We start from the raw sequence: 23319 nt of genomic DNA, 5'->3' as shown, positions 1-23319 counted from the left end.
TAGATTCTTGGTTAGATGGTTAAATAGTAGTTATTTCATCTTTAAGTCTCAACTTCAATACATTTTCTAAGCATATTTGTATTTTTTATTTTATACTGTTTCAATTTTTTTTTAAAATTTTGGGTTAAATATAAAATACATGAACTTATTCATTTCTCCCAGATTGGTATTTATAGTTTTTTTGTCTCAAATTGGTACCAGAACTTTTTTTTCGGTCAACCAAATCAATACCTGAGTCTAATGCCGTTAAATTTAGGACATGTGGCAAAAAAATTGTGACATGTGGCATAAATGACATCATGGTGATGTCATAATCGAAAAAATAAAAAATAAAAAATATTGTTAAAGGGTGACATTTCCTCTTCCATATTTCCGTTTTTTTTTCTTTCTTTTTCCTGGTGATGTTTCTTTTTCCCTATTTTGTTCTTTTTTTTCTTTTTCCCAATTTCATTTTCTCTTCTCTTCTCTGCTAAACATGTTTGCTTTTAATGGCTGATTTCAATTCCTCTCTTTCACCTTTTGCTACTATTGCTGCTTCTTTGTTTGACGTAAAAGGTACTGGGTTTGATTCTTGGGCATAGTGGAAATGGGTTCAAATTCGGGCTACAAAGATCCAGATTACCCAATAAAGTTTCTGGCTCGTTGATATGAGAAAGAAAGAAGAAGCCGTTAATTTTTTATTGACGTGGCATCCTCTTGTACCTCTTTTTATTTCTTTCTCATATTTTCTTAGGAAACAAAAAGAAAAAAAACTAACTACCTAGAAACTTTATTGGGTAATCTGGATCTTTGTAGCCTAAACTTGAACCTACTTCCTCCATGCTTGAGAATTAAACCCAGTACCTCCTACGCTAAACAAAGAAGCAGAAGCAGTAGTAGAAGGTGAAGGAGAGGAATTGAAATCAGCCATTGAAAGCAAACATGTTTAGTAGAAAAAAGAAGAGCAAAGGAAATTGGGAAGAAGAAACATCACCATGAAAAAGAAAAAAAAAAAGAAGGAAATAGGGAAGGAAAAACATCACCAAGAAAAAGAAAGACAAAAAAGGAAATAGTTTTAAAAATATTTTTATTGATTTTTTTAGATTATAACATCACCATGATGTCATTTACGCCATGTGTCACAATATTTTTTTGCCACATGTTCTAAATTTAATGGTGTTAGACTCAAGTACCTATTTAGTTTATAGGAAAAAAATTCGAGTACTAATTTGGGACAAAAAAACTATAAGTACCAATTTGGGAGAAGTGAACAAGTTCAGGTACTAATTTTATATTCAACCCAAGTAAAAATGTTCTTAATATAACAATATTAGGCTTGATTCAAGTTAATTTTTATATTAAAGTAAAATTACTCATAAAGAAGCTCTTTTTCGAAAAATGACTATGCTTTTCAAAAAGGTAAGTCAATTTATAGGAAAATGGACTTATTTTTCGTTGACTTATAAGTCATTTTCCATTAACCAAGTTGTTTTTCTTGAAACAAACATAGGAAAATGTTAAGCCAGAGCTAAATTCTTGAAAGTAAAAGAGCACAAACAGTACATGGACTTAAAACATATTTTAACTAAAAACTTAATGAAATTTTAGTTGAAATAGCGAAATCGATACTTTAAGAAATCTAACGCATTAAGTTCAAGTTCTACCACTCTTATTAGATTTTCCCCCTTGTTTAGATTGATTTTTTAACTTAAGCAAGGGAAAAGTAGGAGAATTTGAGCACTTTCAAAATAATCTTCGTGTTTGAACCTACTTTTGAAAAGAACTTTAGCCTTTTTTGTCATCGTTGCCGCTAATCGTGTTGTAGGTGGTCTTCTCTAGAAAATATCAATATTGGTTTGCTCATCTACTCACCTTTGATTGTCTTTTATGAATGGTTTGCTTCAAAAATCACAAAAAATCCTCAAAAATAAATCTCAACTTTTAGACTTCTTCTAGATCTCCACTGTTGTTGTTAGATCACATTGTATTTGAGATGTGACTCTTCTTGTTAATGACCACCCTCCCATCGTATCAATTGTCCAAAACAACAATTGGAACTAGGTTGTCTCTACACACCAACTAACCAACACTTACTGTGTTGACACCCCTCAAACGTTGGCCTCTCTTGTTAAGCCAAGGTGATTGATCATTCGAATCTTCAATTGAAAGATTTGAGTGGCAAAGTTTACGATTTAGCCTTAAAGGACTCTACTGGACTATGGTACCTAACTATATAGTCGTTGAATAGCTAGTCACCATACCCATACAACTTCTAGCCATGTCCTTAAAGTTGTAATCTGACCATTTTTTTATAGAGAGTGGACGAATCATCAAAATAATAACCTTATTTTGGCTATGGTGTCGATTTTGTTTTTGTGTCTTGTGATATGGTCGTCACACTTAAGTCTTATGGTGACTCAATTTTTAGAGTCATTAGTGACTTTGTCTATTAAATTTCCACAGAGACTCACTGCATCAAGGGTTTATATCTTTAAAGATGAGTTTGTTGCGTTCATGTCAAAGTAGAGGATATTAGGCGCTTAAGCAAGTTCAAATTCAAGTTCTTTAGATTGTTATAACAATAACACTATCAATCGAGCTAAGATTGAATAAAAAATTTTATGAATTTTTTCGTTTTAGTTATACTATATATTTTTGAAATATCATAGTGAACTTTTATTGAATAAAAACAGGAAGATCCAAAAAAACCATAAGTTCGGCCCAAAACACAAAACACTGGCCCTAGTCCATTAAAGTAAAAACACAAAACACTTGTCCAGTCATATCTACAAACTATCACCCAATCTCATTATTGTTTCTTCACGTTCCATTTTTGTCGATTCCAGTTCCCATAAAACTCAACCTCCCCTATATGCAAATCACTATTGCTGCTATTCTTCTCCCCTAAATGAGTATCCTTCACGAGATCTATCTCAATTCAGCTCCCTCTATTGTTTAGCCTCCATTGATTGTATAGAAAAATCAGGCACACCCCCTTCGAGGTAAATATGCTTTCCTTTCTTCAAGCTCTCAGTTGCTAGCGTATGGGATAGTCAATTTGTTGTTCGATGAATATGTTTGAACCTTATACTTTGAAATTGATTCTTAGTCTATTGAATATCTCTAATGTACACCCCTACCTCTAATTTATCCAGAATATCTAATTGGCATTTCTTAATGATTGACAATGCATCTCCTTCGATTATTACCACCAACAAACCTATATCCACCCCCATTTGCACCGCCTGTAAACATGCAAGAGCCTCCGCTGCAAACGCGGATGCAACACCCTTATGTAGGACTAATTTCGAGACCAAAACTTCTCCAGCAACACTCCTTATAACAATCCCGATCTCGGTCTAGACTGATTGTAATCGAAAGCTATGTCAGAATTTATCTTGATGCTCAACCTAGTTGGAGGATTCCATTTTGCAATTACACAACCCCTGGTAAGTACCTTTTCCTTTGAATATTCTAATTCCTAAATGTATCTAAAAATCAACTTAGAAATCTCTCTTCTAGAATTTTATTTCCCCCCGTGTATTCGTTTATTATTTTCTGTCCATAATACCCACATCGCATAACAGAATAGACGCCTTTGGGTTATTGAACCCCTTTTGAAAACCCATGTAATCCACTCTCTTGTATCCATATTTGATTTTGATATTAGCCATGTGAGATTTTAAATTATCTACACATCTATTTTTACAAGACACTTACAAAACACATGATCAAGATTCTCAATAACCCCTCCACATCTAGGACATAGAGCATCAGCCAGTAGTCTTTTGTAATGCAGATTAACGAGAGTAGGGATAAAATTCAAAGAAATTCTCCAAATTGTAATTTTAATTTTAGTAAAGAGTTGTAGATTCCAAAGTTTTCTCTAAGAATCTTTGAAGTCGCTTTGAATGTCACTAGCAGTGGAATCAACAATACCTGCTTGTAATAGTTTATAGGCACTTCTCACCGAGAACTCCCTTAATGACTCACCTCTCCACACTTGAAAATCATCGTAGTCCTTCTTCACCAAAGGAATACGTAGGATTCTAGCCACATCATCTCCCGAGAAAGTATTTTCAATAACCTTTCTTTTCCACTCTCTAGAATTATTATCTATTAAGTCTGAAACCAAAGATATACCAGGGTTACTAATACTATTGCTTAACTTGTAGCTAGTTGCCCCAAGTAACCATGCATCTTCAACTACTGAATTTTTCTCACTAGTGCCAACCTTCTAACAAAATCCGCTTTGTAGAAGACCCCTCGCTGCCCACACGTTCTTCTAGGTAAAAAAAAGGTAGATTCCTTAATCTGACATTTAGAAAATCTAAATTTGGTTAGTATTTAGCTTTTAAAACATAAGCTAACAAAGAATTTGGATAATTAACAAGACGTCATACCTGTTTTGCTAATAAAGCTAATTAAACTTTGCTAAGCTTTGAAAACCCAAACCCTCATTTTCTTTCAACTCACATAAATGACTCCATTTGCACCAATTGTTCCCTTTCTTCCATGGCTTTTTTGCCACCAAAATCTCGCCATAAAGCTTTCTAATTCCCCACAAAGTGTATTTGGGAGTAGAAAACATGTAACGCCCTAAAATTTCTAATTTCGTTATTGTGAAAATATGACATAAATATCTATCAACTTTAGTGGTTATGTGTTCTGGGAGTGTTTGGGAAGTCCCAAGTTCAAGCTTTCACTTGGGTAAATTTTGGTATTTTGAATGAATTAGGCCTTACTCTTATTTAGTAGGCTTTTATTTGATTGTTGGGTAAATTATATCAGAATGGGTCTGTTGGTCTGGTGGTTAAATAGTGTGTTATTATAGTGGAGGTCTTGTGTTCGAATTCATATGCAGGTAAAGGTATTATTTTTTTGCTCAGATTTCGGGATAGAGTTGTGTAATAGGGGATTCTGAGTAGTGAATGTGTAGTGGAAATTAGGGGAAAAGATTAAGGGATTTTGGGGGTTATCGAGATTTTATTTTAATTTTTCCCATAACCAAATTTTGACTCTCTTTTCTAAAAAAATTTTGTCGTCTATTCTTCTCCCTCTCTTCTGGCCGAAATTCTCTGAGTTTTTCCATCTTTCCTTCGTTTTCCCACGCGATTAGTGATCGCTTAGTTTCGGTAAGTGTTTCTCTTCGTTTCTATCATGAATCTCTTAACGACTAAAGTGATAATATTTTTTCTCTATGATTTAGACGTAGGGAGAGGTTCGGACTGGTGAATTCAGTGTTCTCATCTTAAAAATAATTAAACGGAGGGTTATTGTTGGTGGTAAGTTGGGTTTCTGTTCATTCTTGGTTGTCAATTCGCTTGTAAATCTGTTAAATTGATGTCGAGTGTCTTGATTATAGGCTTTGGAGTGCTCGGGGACTATTTCAACATCAAACCAAACCAGGTGTGTACCCGACACGCAAACAAAAAAAGAGATTCGGCAAAAAGTCAAAATTGCTTGCTGTTTGGACATCAACAGTAGGCGAATTTTGAAAAATCGCCATAAATTGTGGAAATCGAATTAGAGGATGAACAAAATATGGAATTAAAGCTTATGGAGTCTAGTTTCTCATAGAAGAAACGGTGTAAGTAATGGAATTGTAAATCGTGAGGTATAATGAACTTTGTGAGACAAGGTCAGATTGAATTTGGGTTCCCCTGTTCTGACTTTGGAAAATCATCAAAAATTGGATAAAAATAATTAAGGGTTAAAATTTACATGTTTAAATTATTAATGAGTATATTTTCAATAGAAACAAATGGAAACATCATACAAATTTTTTACTAAGAGATAATTAATTTTTATCAAGGAAGGGACGAAGCTGTCAAAAAGCAGAATAATGTTAAGTTTGAAGATTCTACTGTACTTATTTGCGGAACCAAAAATTCTAAAAATTTTATGGTAGAAAGTATTTGAGTCTAGTTTTAAAGACATCAAGCGGATCTTAGTTCAAAATTCTGTAGCTCAAGATATAAATAATTTAGTAAAAATGACTCAAGTAGACAGCTTTGAAGGAACATATAAGTAAATAGTGAAAACATATATAAATAATTAACTAGCACGGGTTACATTAAAAATGAATCACGTGGCTAAGGAAAATTTGGTCCGAGTGGGACATATGAGCGTGTAAGCCCATTTTTTTGAAAAGTTCTGTAAGGTTACATGGGTCGTCCAAGACGACTGTGGACCTACTGCAGGGTCGGTAAGCTTTACTTAGACCCCCTATATGTGTGATCTGTCTGTCTGATTTCTATAACGAGCATGACTTATGATATCTGAATGTATTTACTATTAATTTTATAATGGCATGACATATTTTGTATGTTGCATTGCATCGGAGGTGGGTTGATGATATTTGGAGGAAGTGTCTGAAAGGCTATTAAGCCTGTTATCTGACAACTTAACTGTAACCTTCTGATTATGTGTCGCATTTCGGTACAGCATGGTGTATAGGGATAGGTGGGTTGATTTAATGCCCACATAGTGTGTAGGGTTAGATGGAGATGGTGTGTAGAGGCTGGTGGGTAGGATTCTGATTTACTGTATCTGCATTTTACATCTAATATAGGCCAAGGCCCTAATATATTTCTAAGACTATATCTGAATGGGATAAGGCCCAAACTAATTTTATGATAGGCACTGGCCCCAGACTGTATCTAACTGAATTCTGTTGATTATCTGTATGTATGTTTTCTGTGGGGACTACACACTGAGTTTACGAAAACTCACCCTTTCTCTGTTTAATTTGTACAAGTAATCCCCAAACTTAACGGGTAGGTGCAACAGAGGACTCGACGATGGCTGCATGTAAATTTTAGACTGTTTCCATTATTGGCTAGAATTAATTTGGACTGGTTGGCTTTAAATTTGGAACTTTATACTGTTTTTATGGATTTTTTTAAAACTGCAACTCCACAAAATATGATTTTTTTTCTAAAAACTAAGGTTTTTCGTAAATAGAAATGATTTTTCCTAAATTAATTGGTTACAAAAGCTTCCGCTAAGAGACAAGTTTTAAAGCAAATCAACTAGTTTTTTTAATTAAATAAAAGCTAACTTACTGTAACGATTTTTGAACGCGACAATTTTATCTTCAAATCTCTTTCCATGTGACATCGCCAGATTCGACCATAACGTTTAGGCCGGGATTGGGGTGTTACGTTTAGTGGTATCAGAGCCAAGTTACAAAACTTGGATGTGGATTTGGGTTTTAAAACTTGGTTTTAAACAGATGATTTTTAAATGGTTTGAAATATTTTTAACTAAGTATGTGGTACATCGAGTCTCCGGCACCGATTTTGTAAGTGTTCTAAAAACTCTGATAAGATTTTAAAAATATGAGTAGCATATTCTGAAACTACTATAGGTAGTACACTGTACTGAGAACACAGTAGATAGTGTATACTAAAAAAAGTAGCGAAAATGAAAACTGTAGTAAGACTGCGATTCCTGTTATCAAACTCTAAACTTCTGATACTATTTTGCATAAAATATCTACTAATAGATATCGAAACTGTAACGAATTCATAAAACTGTTAAAACAGATAAGCTACGAATTCTACGATGCGTGCACGAGGTATTCGCGGACGGGGTACTGGAGGACAAGGTAGAGGCCGTAGAGGGGTCGAGCTGAGTCTTCGTCGTTAAGCAGCATACCGAATCTGAATACAAGTGAGACGTCGGTTTCACCTGCTACAGAGACTGGGTCTAATGATCGCATGGCCGAGGACAACGTCTTGTCCCAGGCTATGCTGAGGATATTAGAGAGGGTCGCTGGGCCCAACACTGGATTAGAGGGTCGAGGGTCGGTTACGGAACGACTCTGGTCTAATGGGGCTGAGTTATTCAGGGTGTCACTAGAGTCGCCCCTAGCGTGGCTGAGTGCTGGGTGAAGGCCATGTAAAGAATCATGGACGATCTGGACTTTACCCCTGAACAAAAATTGAAAGGGTCTGTTTCATTGCTTCGCGATTAAGCATACCAATAGTGGCTGACTGTTAAGGGGCACACAGCCCGAACGTCTGACTTGGGGTTTCTATAAGTTTGTTTTTCAAGCTAAATATGTGGGGGTAAGCTACATTGACGCTAGAAGACGTGAGTTTCTAAATCTCACGCAAGGGGATCGTTCAGTGGCCGAGTATGAGGCCGAGTTTTTAAGAATGAGCCGCTATGCGCGAAGAATGGTGGTGACTGAATTTGAGCATTGTGTTCGCTTCGAGGATGGACTCAATGATAGTTTGAGAGTTCTGATAGCTCTGCAGAAAGAGCGTGGCTGTTCAACACTGGTAGAGAAGATGAAGATCGTTGGGGAGATGAAGTACGCTGAGCGCCAAAATCAGGATAAGGAGAGAGGCAAATATAAAAGGGATTCAGAGCCCTCGAGTTTCATGATGAAGACTAAGAAAAACGCCATCTGGGCGAATGTTAGAGGACGATTGGAGCTTGTTTAAGATGTGGGTCTACTAAGCATCATGTTCGAGAGTGTCCGTTGAGGGCCGATTAGGTGGAAGCTGCAGATTCTGGTACTGCACAGCCACCGGGGGTAGTTCAGTCGCCGCCTAGGGGTCGTGGTCAGGTTAGGCGTGGTAATGGTATGGGTCGAAGGCAAAGAGCATCGTGCAGAGGTGTTGGACAGGCTGTGGCGAGAGGATAGAGATGCTCCGGACGTCATCACGGGTACGTTTCTTATTTTTGATGTGCCTTACACTACGTTGATAGATATAGGATCTACGCATTCCAATGTTAACATAGGAATTCCTATGTTACCTGTTCTAGTGAGGTGGCTGTGCTGAGCCCGCTGGGGCAATATGTTAGAGTTAGCAAACTGTACAGAGATGTTTCTTTAGAGGTTCAATGGATGGTATTTCTGGCTGATTTGATAGATTTTACGTTTAAGGAGTTCGATATGATATTGGGGATGGACTGGTTGGTAAAGCATCGTGTCAGTTTGGACTGTACAACTAAGAGAGTCGTATTGAGAACTAAAGGGGGTAATGAAGTAGTTGTGATTGGGGAACATCAGAATTACTTGGCTAACGTGATCTCTACACGGGTAGTTGAGAAACTAGTTCGCAAAGGATGTGAGGCATATTTGGCCTACGTAAGTGTTTCCGTTTCTGGGGACTCTACTGTTAAGGACATCAGAACTATGAAAGACTTTCCAGACGTCTTTCCTGATGAGCTATCGGGTTTACCTCTGAATCGAGAAGTGGAGTTTGGGATTGAACTTCTCCCTGGTATAGCTTCGGTGTCTATCACTCCCTATCGAATGGCACCGAAGGAGCTTACGGAGCTCAAGGCTCAAATTTAGGAGTTATTGGATCATGGGTTCATCCGCCCTAGTGTATCCCTGTGGGGAGCATTGGTACTGTTTTTTAAGAAAAACGATGGATCCATGAGGATATGTATTGACCACCGATAATTAAATAAGTTGACTATTAAGAATAAGTATCCACTTCCGAGGATTGATGATTTGTTTGATCAGTTTTGAGGGGCGTCTGTGTTCTCCAAATTTTACTTACGTTTTGGGTATCATCAGTTGAGGGTTAAGAAGGCTAATGTCCATAAGACAGCATTTAGGACTCGTTCTGGTCACTACGAGTTCCTAGTGATGCCATTTGGACTGACTAATGCATCGGTAACTTTCATGGATTTGATGAACCGAGTGTTTTAGCCTTACCTGGATCAGTTTGTAGTGGTGTTCATCAATGACATATTGGTTTATTCGACGACTGAGGATGAGCATGACGAGTACCTTAGGATTGTTTTTCAGATTTTGAGGGAAAAGTAGATTTATGCTAAGTTCAGCAAGTACGAGTTCTGGTTACGTGAAGTAACATTTTTGGGTCATGTGGTGTCTGCTGAGGGGATTTGAGTCGATCCTTGAAAAATTGAGGCTATATTGGACTAAAAGCAGCCCAAGAATGTGTTTGAGGTTCGCAACTTTTTGGGGTTGGTAGGTTATTACCAACGATTTGTGGAAGGATTTTCATTGATCACAGCACCCTTAACTAAGTTGTTACGTAAAGATGTACCGTTTGACTGGACTAATGCGTAGCAATAGAGCTTTGAGAAGCTTAAGACTGTACTGACTGAGGCACATGTTTTGGTACAGCCTGAACCTAGAAAGAAGTTCACGATTTATAGTGATGCATCACATATCAGTTTGGGATGTGTGTTGATGAATGATGGTAAGGTGGTTGCATATGCGTCTCCTCAGCTTAAGACACACAAGGCGAACTATCCGACGCACAATTTGGAGTTGGCCGCTGTAGTCTTTGTATTAAAAATCTGGAGGCATTATCTGTATGGTGAAAAGTGTATTGTCTACACTGATCATAAAAGCCTCAAGTATCTCCTCACTCAGAAGGAGTTAAATCTTAGGCAGCGTAGATGGGTTGAGTTGCTTAAGGATTATGATTGTACTATTGAGTACCATTTCGGTAAGGCCAATGTGGTGGCTGATGCGATGAGCCGTAGGGCTATGACCGATCTGAGAGTGATGTTCTCTCGACTTAGCCTATTCGATGATGGCAGTCTGTTTACAGAACTTTAGGTCAAACCAACATGGATTGAACAGATTCGAGGTAAACAATTGGGGGATAAGTCTCTCAGGTTACGTTTTCGTTAGGTTTAGAATGGTGGCACTACTGATTTTGAAATAAATAATGATGGGGTACTTTGTTTCCACGGTCAGATTTGTGTACTGAATGATGAGGATTTAAGGTAGTCGATTCTGAGAGAGGCGCATAGTAGTCCCTATACTATGCATCCCGGCAGGAACAAGATGTATCGAAATCTTCGGGAATTGTACTGGTGGCCAGGGTTGAAGTGTGAGGTTACCGACTTAGTTGCTCGTTGTTTAACTTGTCAGTAGGTTAAGGCTGAGCACCGTTAGCTTCGGGTTTGCTGCAACCGATTAAGATACCGTTATGGAAATGGGAGAGAGTAACGATGGACTTCGTTAGTGGGTTACCTCTAACTCCCACTAAAAAGGATTCTGTTTGGGTCATCGTGGATTGATTGACCAAGTCTGCTCACTTTATCCCTGTAAGGACAGAATTTTCTCTTCAGAAATTAGCTAAGTTCTACGTATCAGAAATAGTGAGACTGCATGGGGTACCTGTCTCGATCATTTCCGATCGGGATCCTAATTTCACATCTTGGTTTTGGAAGAAGCTTCATGAGGCTCTGGGTTCAAGATTAGACTTTAGTACTGCTTTTCATCCTCAGACAGATGGTCAGTCGAAGAGGGTGATTCAGATACTAGAGGACATGTTGAGGAACTGTGTTATTGATTTCTGAGGCAGTTGGGATGAGTACTTGTCGTTAGCGGAGTTTGCCTACAATAATAGCTTCCAGTTTAGCATCCAGATGGCACCTTACGAGGCACTGTACGATCGTAAGTGTTGCACTCTTTTATGTTAAACTGGGTCCTGAGTTGGTCTCTGAGACAGAGGATAAGGTTAGATTGATTCGAGATCGTTTGAAAGTGGCTTATGATAGGAATAAATCGTATATAGATTTGAAGAGGCACGAGATCGAGTATTCTATGGGGGACTTAGTTTTTCTCAATTTCTCGCCATGGAAAAAGGTTCTGATGTTCGATCGCAAGGGCAAGCTGAGCCCTCGGTTTATTGGACCTTACCACATTCTGAAATGTGTGGGACCTGTCGCTTATCAGTTGGATTTACTTCTAGAGTTGGATCGTATTCATGATGTTTTTCACGTCTCCATGTTGAGGCGCTACCGCTCTGATCCCACGGATGTTTCTGTTGAAGAGATTAAGGTTAGGCCAGACTTGACTTTCGAGGAGGAGCCGGTTCAAATTCTAGAGCGTGATGTAAAGGTCCTTCAAAAAAAGTCTATTCCCTTAGTGAAGGTTCTGTGGCGTAATCATAGCACTAAGGAGGCCACGTGGGAGCCTGAGGATGCAATGCGTCAGCAATATCCTTATCTGTTCTGATCAGGTAAAATTTTGGGGATGAAATTTTCTTTTAGGGGGTAGAGTTGTAACACCCCAAAATTTTTAATTTCGTTATTGTGAAAATATGACACAAATATCTGTCAACTTTAGTGGTTATTTGTTCTGAGAGTGTTTGGGAGGTCTAAAGTTCAAGCCTTCGCTTGGGCAAATTTTGGTATTTTGAATGAATTACGCCTTACTTTTGTTTAGTAGGCTTTTATTTGATTGCTTGGTAAATTACATCAGAATGAGCCTGCTAGTTTGGTGGTTAAATGGCGTGTTATTATGGTGGAGGTCTTGTGTTCGAATCCCTAAGCAGGCAAGAGTATTATTATTTTTGCTCAGATTTCGGGATAGAGTTGTGTGATGGGGGGAATCTGAATAGTGGATGTGTAGTGGGAATTAGGGGAGAAGATTAAGGGATTTTGGGGTTATTAGAATTTTATTTTATTTGTTCATTATAACCGAATTTTGACTCTCTTTTCCAAAAAAATTCTACCGTCTATTCTTCTCCCTCTCCTCTTGCCAAAATTCTCTGAGTTTTTCCATCTTTCTCTTCTTTTTCTTCTTTTTGATTTTCCTTTCCATTTATTTTTTTTCATTTTCGCACGCGGTTAGTGCTCTCTTAGTTTTAGTAAGTGTTTCTTTTCGTTTCTGTCATGAATCTCTTAATGACTGAAGTGGTAATATTTTTTCTCGGCGATTTGGGTGTAGGGGGAGGCTTGGACTGGTGAATTAAGTGTTCTCGTCTTAACAATAGTTAAATGAAGGGTTATCCTTGGTGGTAAGTTGGGTTTCTGTTCATTCTTGGTTGTCAATTCACTTGTAAATCCGTTAAATTGATGTTGAGTGTCTTGATTAGAGGTTTTGGAGTGCTCGGGGACTATTTTAGCATCAAACAAAACCAGGTGTGTACCCGGAACGCAAACAAAAAAAGGGATTCGATGAAAACTCAAAATTTCTTGTTGTTTGTATAGCAACAGTAGGCGAACTTTGAAAAATCGCCATAAATTGTGGAAATAGAATTAGAGGAAGAAAAAATATGGAATTAAAGCTTTGTGGGACAAGGTCAAATTGAATTCGAGTTCCCCTATTCTGACTTTGGAAAATTATCAAAAATTGGAGAAAAATAATTAGTGGTTAAAATTTACATGTTTAAATTATTAATGAGAAAAAATAATTAGTGGTTAAAGTTTACATGTTTAAATTATTGAGTCTATTTTCAATAGAAACAAATGAAAATATCATCCAAATTTTCTACTAAGAGATAATTAATTTTTAGTAAAGAAGTGACGAAGCTGTCAGACAGCAGAACAGGGGTAAGTTTGAAAATTTTACTGTACTTATTGGCTAAACCAAAAATTCTGAAAATTTTATGGTATAAAGGTATATGAGTCTAGTTTCAAAGACATCAAGCGGATCTTAATTCGAAATTTTGTAGCTCAAGATATAAATAATTTAGTAACAGTGACTCAGGTAGACAACTTTGAAGGAATATATAAGTAAATAGTGAAAATATATATGAATAATTAACTAGCACGGATTACATTAAAAATGGATCACGTGGCTAAGGCCAATTTGGGTCGAGTGGGCCACATGGGCGTGTGAGCCCATTTTTCTAAAAAGTTCTATAAGATTGCACGGGTCTCCCAAGTCGACTGTGGACCTACTGTAGGGTCGGCAAGCTTTACTTAGACCCCTATATGTGTGATCTGTCTGTCTGATTTCTATACCGAACATGACTTATGATATCTGAATGTATGTACTATTAATTGCATAATGGCATGACATATTTTGTATGTTGCATTGCATCGGGGTGGGTTGATGATATTTGGAGGAAGTGTCTGAAAGGCTATTAAGCTCATTATCTGGCACCAATTGCAACCTTCGATTATGTCTTTGCATTTGATGCAAAGATGGTGTTTAGGGTTGGACAGAGATGGTGTGTAGAGGCTAGTGGGTAGGATTTTGGTTTACTATATCTGTATTCTGTATCTGATATGGGCCAAGGGCCTAATGTATTTCTGAGACTATATCTGAATAGGATAAGGCCCAAACTAATTCTGTGATGGGCACGGACCCCAGACTGTATCTAACTAAATCTGTTGATTATCTGTATGTATGTTTTCTGTGGGGACTATAAACTGAGTTTGCGAAAACTCACCCGTTCTCTATTTTATCTGTACAGGTAATCTCCAGACTTAACCGGTCGGTGCAGCGGAGGACTCGACGATGGCCACACGTAAATTTTAGACTGTTTTCTGTTAATGCCTAGAATTTATTACTTATTTGGGGTTTTTGATGTATCTTTTGGACTATGGATTGGTTAGCTTTAAATTTAGGACTTTATACTGTTTTTATGGATTTTTTTTAAAACAGCAACTCCACAAAACACGATTTTTTCTAAAAACTAACGGTATGTTTGGTTGGGGGAATCGGTATGCATTCCCCCTATTCCCTGGGCCCACCACCAAACGGGCGTTTGGTTGGGTGTAATGTTATTACACCCCGATTCCCTTTCGCCCCTATTACCCATATTGGTTGTAATAGCCATTCTAATGTTTAAGCGCCGATTAGGGGTTCCCCCCAATTCTGAATTTTCTTTTCCATTTTCTGCCCTCATCCTCTCCGACGTTTCCCTTCCATATTGCAAGGTAATTTTTTTCCCTTCCATCGATTTCTGCTTCTTCTTCTCGTACGCTTCTTTTCTTCTCACGTTTCTTTTCTTTTCTCCATTTTATCAACAACGAAAAATGCTCGCACTCTTTCCTTGTTTTTCTTTTCTTTTCTTTTCTTTTCTGTAAAATCAATTTTGATTTTGTTTTGTTTTTGCTCAAATCTGGAATATTTGTTTTTGTTCTCCTAATTTTGATTCGTTTCTAGCATTTTCCATTCGGTTTTTCTTTGTATTGCACGTTCGATTGAACAGATGAAATTTTTTTCAATGTGGTTCTATTATTTGTTTATTCTATTGCATGTTTGTCTGATTTTATTATTTTCCGAATGGCTTGTGATTTTGACTATTGTTGTTCTGGGTCGAGAATAATACCTATATGTGTATTGATCTGCAACGTTGGATTGTATAAAACCTTGCTGGCTTTCAAGGATCCAGTACTGCAAACCAGGCCTGTTAATTTAAATTTTGTTTGCACAAAAGATGAAGCCTTTTACTTTTTTTGTTCTTTATTTTTTGGGTTTGAATGTATTTGGTCTTTGCCTTGTTGTGCTTTTCTATGAGAGTGAGTGAGTGTTTTCTGGTCAATCTGCAGAATGTGATTTTAATATAGGGGAAATACAGTGAACGTACTCATCTTTGTCTTTCGAGTCTGAAACTAAAACAACACTCTCACTCTTTGAAGATAACATGATTAGTGTGTTTTTCCTCCGTGAAATTTCCAATTTTTTTATATGGCAAGAGATAAAACAGAGAAAAAAAGCCAATTTTTTGTAGAAGGAGATAGTGAGATATCTTGGGAATTTGAGCTGTTTTACATCTTTTGAGAGCCATGCTTGTCTCTTGAGAGTTGAAAAGTTTTTCTCTTTCTTGAGTTCTGAGTCTCCATTCTCTTTTTCTTCTCTTCTTGTTGTGATGTGAAAATTTTATTTGAATGGTCCATTTCTTCGTGCTACCTTGTAATTATTTTTCCAACTTTTTGGTTCTTTATCACGCAAAGAAATGCTATGATGATACATAAAAATTTATGCTGAGAAATGTTAACTATGTTTTATAGTTTGATTTCCACCAGGACAAACAGGCTAGCATTCCAGTCCTGTTAACCAGTGACATTGCATGTAAGAAGGTCCTGCCTTTTCTCGTCCACACTATAAAAGACGGTAAGTTGTAATTCATATTATTATCTCATTTTATTTTTATTTTTTTAAAATTGAGATACCACACAAGAAGGTTTGATCCAATAGTGTAAAATGAAATAAAAAAAAGTGTAACTTTGTACGCCCTGTTTTGGATTCTGACTTTTTGTGTATGATTCATATATACATGCACCAGGAATCTAAATTAACCAAAAAAGTTGCAAATAATATATTAAAACTATTAAATAAAGAAGGTCTTGTGTTATAATGTTCATGTTTTGGTTTCTGTTAAGTTCATGTTTTGGTTTATGTGTTATAATGTTCATGTTTCTGTTAAGTTCATGTTTTGGTTTCTGTTAAGTTCATGTTTAGGTTTATGTGTTATAATGTTCATGTTTCTGTTAAGTTCATGTTTTGGTTTATGTTTTGGTTCATGTTTTGGTTTCTGTTAAGTTGATGTTTTTCTGTATTAAGTTGATGTTTTCTGTTTCTGTTTATGGATTATCTCTATTGTTTTGGTTATGTTTTGGTTTCTGTTAAGTTGATGTTTTTCTGTATTAATTTGATGTTTTCCCATACCCTTGTTCGGATGTATGGCAAACATGGACAATTCACACACAAAAAAAAAAGATGAGTTAGAGCAACATAGGTATAAGAAATTGTGAGGGATTGTTAATCACACACATTCGTATTGAACAAGTTAATCTGCTTATCCCTTGTTTGTGAAGAAATTCAATAGGGTGTCCTGATTTGTGACTGAATATGAAAATTTAGTTATGAGTTGTGGTTTAGGGTGCCTACTGAATCTGCTCACCTTGTTCTTTTTTTTATATCATGAATCTACTCACCTTGTGCCTAATATATGCTACTTGCCTTGTGTTTTATTTATTCACCATGAGCTATATTGTTCTCTTTATAATGTTAAATATGTATGTGCAAAATAGTAGTTAACTGTTTGATAAGCATTATTGGGGAATCAAACTTTTAGCAGATGATTAATTGGCATTGATCAAGTTTTAAGAGTTGATTTCTACTGAGAACATGCGCAACTAGTGTTTCAACTAGCTTGTTTGTTTCATTTCTTGTTCGATTATTTCTTTAGTTGTTGACTAAGGTGGTTGTAATAGTTAGTGCAAATCAGTTTTGAGTGACTATTGTAATAGTTAGTGCAAAACAATTTATTTTTATTATTTTTAATTTTAACTATTATTTTCAATTATTATTCAAGTTTTAATTTTATTGTTATGGATTGGTTTTATGCAATTATTTTTCAATTTACTAAATAATGCATTTGTTTATTTTTGTAATTTAAGTAAAGTTTGGATATTTTTTATTTTAATATTCCAATTTATTAAATAATGCATCTGTTAAAATAAAAATAATTAAATGCATAAAACTAATCAAATTATATATTTACAAATTAATTAAATTATATTATATATTTTTTATTTTTAATATTTTTATTTTTAATATTCCAATTTATTAAATAATGCATCTGTTAAAATAAAAATAATTAAATTCATAAAACTAATTAAATTATATATTTACAAATTAATTAAATTAAATTAAATTTTTTTATTTTTAATATTTTTATTTTTAATATTGCAATTTATTAAAATAAAAATAATTAAATTATATATTTAATTATTAAATACCGTTTAATAATTATAAAGTCTTTAATTGTTTTAATTAACAAAATCTTGTACATAATTAATCGTAATGAATATTAAATGCTAGTGACAACAAAATTTCAAATAAATCTTAAAATTACATTAAATTTTAATTTAATGCGAATGTGATTTAAAAAGGTTATTTTGGTGCAATTGTATAAATATAAATTTAATTTTAATTCAATATATAGATGAAATTTTAATTTTAGCTCAATTATACAATACCTACAAAGCATCAACATGATAACATGATCAAAGATTTTGAAGACGAAGAATTTATGCAAATTGCTTCCTCGCTATTTTCAAAATTTGTTCACCTCACAAGGATAGTCTACTTCTACATAAGGTTTCGGTTAATAGACTAAGGCATGTCATCTGTGATTGTATTATCGAGGCCTAAAGTGCTTTTAGTTCATGACAACTAATTTGATAAAGAAATGATTTTCAAGTTGCAAAGATAATTTTAATTTCTATTTTTTGCTTCGTAAAAATTCTAAATTTGTGTTGTTCATTTTTCTTTGATAGTGTGTTATTGTTTCCTATTGAAGCAGCTTGTTTGATTGCTTCCTCCACCCACAGTTGAGCATCTTGTATTCACACAATCACTGTAAGTTTTTTGGCAATTAAATTATTTAATTTTATTTTACTGTTATTGAAATTATGATTGGAGAAATATGACCCTTTTACTATGATTTGACACTATGGAACACATTAATATCTTGCAGTAATGGCTCGTCTGCCTTTAATTGCACAAAGTGTGAGGCGTAAAAGAATTAGCATTGCATTGACAATATGGTTGCAAATCTGTAGAATTACGAGTTGGTTCTTACCTACATTGGGTGTCAGTCATAGCCTACATACTTATAGACCAAGGATTAGGTCCTATATTTTAGATTTTTATGCAAAACGGGATTATGTGAAAAGGCTTATATATGCTAGTGACGAGACCTGTATTGAACAAGTTAGGATGAATAGATTTGTCTTTTTTAAACTATGTGAGATGTTACAAACGTTAGGGGGATTGAAGTCGTCAAGGAACATGCTTGTTGATGAGCAAGTGGCAATGTTTTTACATATCATTTCCCATCACCTTAAAAATTGAGTTATCAAGCATCACTTTAATAGGTCCGGGGAAACTGTTAGCAGATCATTTCATAGGGTTTTAAATGTTGTCATACGCTTACAAGATGTGTTATTTAAAAAGGCAGAGCCAATTACAGCTAATTTTTCAGACACAAGGTGGAAATGGTTTAAGGTATTTGACTGAGTTTTATATATAGCTTGTACGTAATTTAGTTGATTTAGATTTAAATTTAGTATCCTAACTCAAGGTTTTATCACATGTGATATAGAATTGCTTAGGTGCTCTTGATGGAACCCACATCAAGATTAGGGTTCCAACAGTTGATAAACCTAGATATCGAACGCGAAAAGGTGACATAGCAACAAATATGCTAGGTGTTTGTACACCTGATATGCAATTTGTTTATGTTATTCCTGGTTGGGAAGGTTCTGTTGTTGATGGACGGGTTCTTCGAGATGTCATTAGTAGGAGACATGGACTAAAAGTTCCTCATGGTAAAGTGGATAGTTAAAGGACTTTGAATTATTCATTAATATCAAACTTTTTTTGGGGAATTAATCATTTTAAAAAAAAATTATAGGTTATTATTATCTAGTTGATGCTGGATACATAAATTGTGAGGGATTTCTTGCACCTTTTAGAGGACAACGATATATTTGAATGAGTGGCGTCAGGGTTATCAGCCAAGTACTCCGCAAGAATTTTTTAATATGTAACATGCCTCAGCACGTAATGTTATTGAAAGATGCTTTGGGTTATTAAAACTTAGATGGGGAATACTTAGGAGTCCATCATTCTATCCTATAAGGGTGCACAATAGAATCATTATTGCATGTTGTTTGCTCCATAATTTTATTCGAACCCATATGAGTATTGATCCTATTGAAGCGGAGGTGGGAGAAGGATTACCTAGTAATGTGGTAGGTGACGATGAACCGAATATCATAAATATTCATCCATCAGATGCATGGGCTACTTGGAGGATGGAACTAGCCAACCAAATGTTCGATGAATGGCAAGCATCTAGAAATTAGTTAGGTTTAGGGACAAAATGAGTTTGAGTTAATTTGTTTATGTGATTTTATGTATCTAGTTTGTGAAACTTTGGTGGTGTTTGAATTGTTTTTTGTATTGTACTAAACTTATTGAATTATAATTTAATTTCTTTTCATTCATCATGTGTTATAATTTTATACAGTGTTGAGCTTTTGATTCATGATATTGAACTTAATTTTAATTTTATAAAGTGTTCACCTTTTGATTCATGATATTAAACTTAATTTTAATTTGTTTTTTTTCTTAAGATAATTATGTCAGGTGTTTCAGAATCAAATGTTTCTTCCCAAGCTTCTTGAGGAACCAAAAGGAAATGGGTTTCAGAAGAAGATGCAACATTGGTTTCCTGTATGATGGACTTGCACAATGTTGGAACCTTTAATGCTAATAAGGGGTTCAAAGCCGGTTATTTAAACGAGTTGGAAAAAATGTTAGAAAAGGCTTTACCCAATACAATGTTGAAGGCTAGACCTAATATTGCATCAGGGATTAGGTTACTAAAAAGGGATTGGTCAATCGTGTATGACATGCTTAATGGCCAAAACAATAGCGGTTTTGGTTGGGATGAGTATAGGCAGCTCGTTGTTGCTGAAGATGCGGTTTGGAACTCTTATTTAGATGTAAGAATTATTTCAAGTCTATATTATCTTATTTTTACCAAACTTATAACTAATATGATTTCCTCATTTTTATAGAGTCATAAAGAAGCCGGTCAATTCAAACATCGTAGTTTCCCTTACTACGACCAACTTACTGCCATATACGCAAGAGATCGAGCGACTGGGAAAGATGCTCAAACAGCCGCTGATGTTATTGAAGAAATAAATGTTCAGGATGTACCTACTACAGATATTAATGAAGAAATAAACGAATTCTACGACTGCGAAGTTGATGTCTCTTTGGATGACATGGATGTTTCTGCTACGGAACCGCAACCAGATAGAAACCAAGGGGGTTCCACATCTTCAAAGAAGAAAAAAAAGAATTATGATGCAAGTGATCATTTTTCTTTTTCATTTCATGATGCTGCCACTTTATTGGCGGAAAACATGCGGGCCATTGGCGAACAAATCAGTAGGAGTATTGCCTCCGATGTGATAGTTCAACAAAAGTCAGAAGAATTCCAGATCATCCAAGAAAAAGCAACAAATTTATATCCAACCTTGTGTGAAATAGAATGTTTAACTGTGGATGAGCGCTATCGAGCATTGAGCAAAATTCCAGATCATCCAACTCAAATGCTCGTTTTCTTTAGTTTACCTTCTGATGTGCAGTTGGAACGGGTCAGAAGATTTCTTGCTAACCATTAAAAATCATGGTTCTGTTGATGATATTTTCGTAACTTTTTCTATTTGTAATATTTGGGATGGTATGTCATTACAATTTTCTAACTTTTTGATGTTGTAAAACTGTATAACATATGGATTATGACATAGAATTTCATGAATTTCATGTAACCTTTTGTTAATATATGAATATTATGTTTATGCAAAATATAATTCTCAAGTTATTTATTACTTCTAATTTTTTTATTGTAGAATAATTAAACTATTTGTTTCACTAATGATATTTTAGCACATTAAATATGTATTGCAATTTAAAAATAATAAAGTAGATTATAAATTATATTTTATAGTACCATATATTAAGATTTTAGTAAATTCATATAAGAATATTTAATATTAAGAATTTTATTAAATTATATATTTTATTAAATTATATTTAATAATAATTATTTTAGATTATATTTTATAATATTATATATCATGATTATAGTAAATTCATGTAAGAATATTTAATATTAAGAATTTTATTAAATTATATACTTTTAATAAATTATATTTAATAATAATTATTTTAAATTATATTTTATAGTATTATATATTATGATTTTAGTAAATTCATATAAGAATATTTAATATTAAGAATTTTATTAAATTATATCTTTTATTAAATTATATTTAAAAATAATTAATTTAAATTATATTTTATAGTATTATATATTATGATTTTAGTAAATTCTAAGAATATTTAATATTAAGAATTTTATTAAATTATATATTTTACTAAATTATATTTTTAATAATTGTTATTTTAAATTATATTTTATAGTGTTATATATTATGATTTTAGTAAATTCATTTAAGAATATTTAATCTTAAGAATTTTATTAAATTATATATTTTATTAAATTATATTTAAAAATAATTAATTTAAATTATATTTTATAGTATTATATATTATGATTTTAGTAAATTCTAAGAATATTTAATATTAAGAATTTTATTAAATTATATAGTTTTACTAAATTATATTTTTAATAATTATTATTTTAAATTATATTTTATAGTATTATATATTATGATTTTAGTAAATTCATTTAAGAATATTTAATATTAAGAATTTTATTAAATTATATATTTTTATTAAATTATATTTAATAATAATTATTTTAAATTATATTTTATAGTATTATATATTATGATTTTATTAAATTCATATAAGAATATTTAATATTAAGAATTTTATTAAATTATATGTTTTATGAAATTATATTTAATAATAATTATGTTAAATTATATTTTATAGTATTATATATTATGATTTAAGAAAATTCATATAAGAATATTTAATATTAAGAATTTTATTAAATTATATATTTTATTAAATTATATTTAATAATAATTATGTTAAAATATGATTAAATTATATATTATTTATATTAATAATCTTATTAAAATTTAATAACAATAACAATAATCATCTACCTAAAAAAAATTCTACTAAGGGTATTCTAGTCATTTTAGTTTTTTTCTTATGCTATTACAATATCATTCCATTCAACCAAACACAAGAATACTATTACGCCTCTATTCCATTACATTCAACCAAACAATTGAATTACTATTACGCCTCTATTCCATTACAGCTCTATTCCATTACAGCGAACCAAACGTGCCTTAAGGTTTTTCGTAAATAGAAACGATTCTCCCTAAATTAATTAGTTACAAAAGCTTCCGCTAAGAGACAAGTTTTAAAGCAAATCAACTAGTTTTTTTTTCAAGTTAAATAAAAGCTAACTTACTGTAACGGTTTTTAAACTCGATAATCTTGTCTTCAAATCCCTTTTCATGTGACATCGCTAGATTCAGTCATAATGAACACTGTAGATAATGTATACTGAAAATAGTAGCGAAACTGAAAACTGTAGTAGGATTGCGATTCGTGATAACAAACTCTAAACTTCTAATACTATTTTACATAAAATATCTACTAATAGATATCGAAACTGTAATTGATTCATAAAACTGTTAACCCAGATAAGCTACGAATTCTACAATGAGTGCACGAGGTATTCACGGATAGCGTACTAAAGGCCAAGGTAGAGGCTGTAGGGGGGCTCGAGCTGAGCCCTCGTCGTTAGGCAGCATGCAGAATCTGGATACGAGCGAGACATCGGTTTCACCTGCTACAGAGACTGGGTCTCATGATCACATGGTCGGGGACGACGCCTTGTCCCAGGCTATACTGAGGATATTAGAGAGGGTCGCTGGGCCCAACACTGGATCTGGAGGCCGAGAGTCAGTTACGGAATGACTCCGGTCCAATAAGGCTGAGCTATTCAGGGGTGTCACTGGAGTCGCCCCTAGCGTGGTCGAGTACTGGATGGAGGCCACGGAAAGAATCATGGATGATCTAGACTTTACCCCTGAACAGAAATTGAAATGGGTTATTTCCTTACTTCGAGT

At 34.1% G+C, this 23319-nt stretch overlaps 1 protein-coding gene across 40 annotated transcripts; it reads left to right on the top strand.

The window, feature by feature from the left end:
* Window positions 1-2784: 2784 nt before the first annotated feature.
* On the top strand, window positions 2785-21040 carry LOC105803743 (uncharacterized protein At2g29880-like). Of its 40 annotated transcripts, XR_008190895.1 has the most exons (12): window positions 2785-2981; window positions 3135-3428; window positions 4155-4279; window positions 5189-5264; window positions 5345-5388; window positions 7530-11954; window positions 12665-12734; window positions 14139-14192; window positions 15697-15784; window positions 17956-18037; window positions 19819-20190; window positions 20266-21040. XR_008190895.1 is itself a non-coding variant. In XM_052623730.1 (9 exons), the coding sequence occupies exons 8-9, from the start codon at window positions 19921-19923 to the stop codon at window positions 20878-20880; spliced, it is 885 nt and encodes a 294-aa protein (XP_052479690.1). In that variant the 5' UTR covers window positions 2788-2981; window positions 5189-5264; window positions 5345-5388; window positions 12665-12734; window positions 14139-14192; window positions 15697-15784; window positions 17956-18037; window positions 19819-19920; the 3' UTR covers window positions 20881-21040. The 40 variants fall into 40 exon arrangements, 21 of the variants coding, with proteins under 21 accessions (XP_052479690.1, XP_052479689.1, XP_052479698.1 ...); XR_008190898.1 differs by lacking the exons at window positions 3135-3428; window positions 4155-4279 and adding an exon at window positions 12813-12858; XR_008190904.1 differs by lacking the exons at window positions 3135-3428; window positions 4155-4279 and adding an exon at window positions 12813-12858 and having other exon boundaries at window positions 15682-15784.
* Window positions 21041-23319: the final 2279 nt, after the last annotated feature.

This window comes from Gossypium raimondii, chromosome 11 (genome assembly GCF_025698545.1).
Source record: "Gossypium raimondii isolate GPD5lz chromosome 11, ASM2569854v1, whole genome shotgun sequence".
Taxonomy (NCBI): Eukaryota; Viridiplantae; Streptophyta; class Magnoliopsida; order Malvales; family Malvaceae; genus Gossypium; species Gossypium raimondii.
The sequence above is the reverse complement of the archived record's forward strand: the minus strand, read 5'-3'. Positions and strand labels throughout refer to the sequence as shown.

Coding starts and splice junctions, on each gene's coding strand:
- LOC105803743 (XM_052623748.1), top strand. CDS start 19,921: ATGATGGACTTGCACAATGTTGGAACCTTTAATGCTAATAAGGGGTTC. Junction 20,191..20,265: donor TTTGGAACTCTTATTTAGAT/GTAAGAATTATT, acceptor TCATTTTTATAG/AGTCATAAAGAAGCCGGTCA.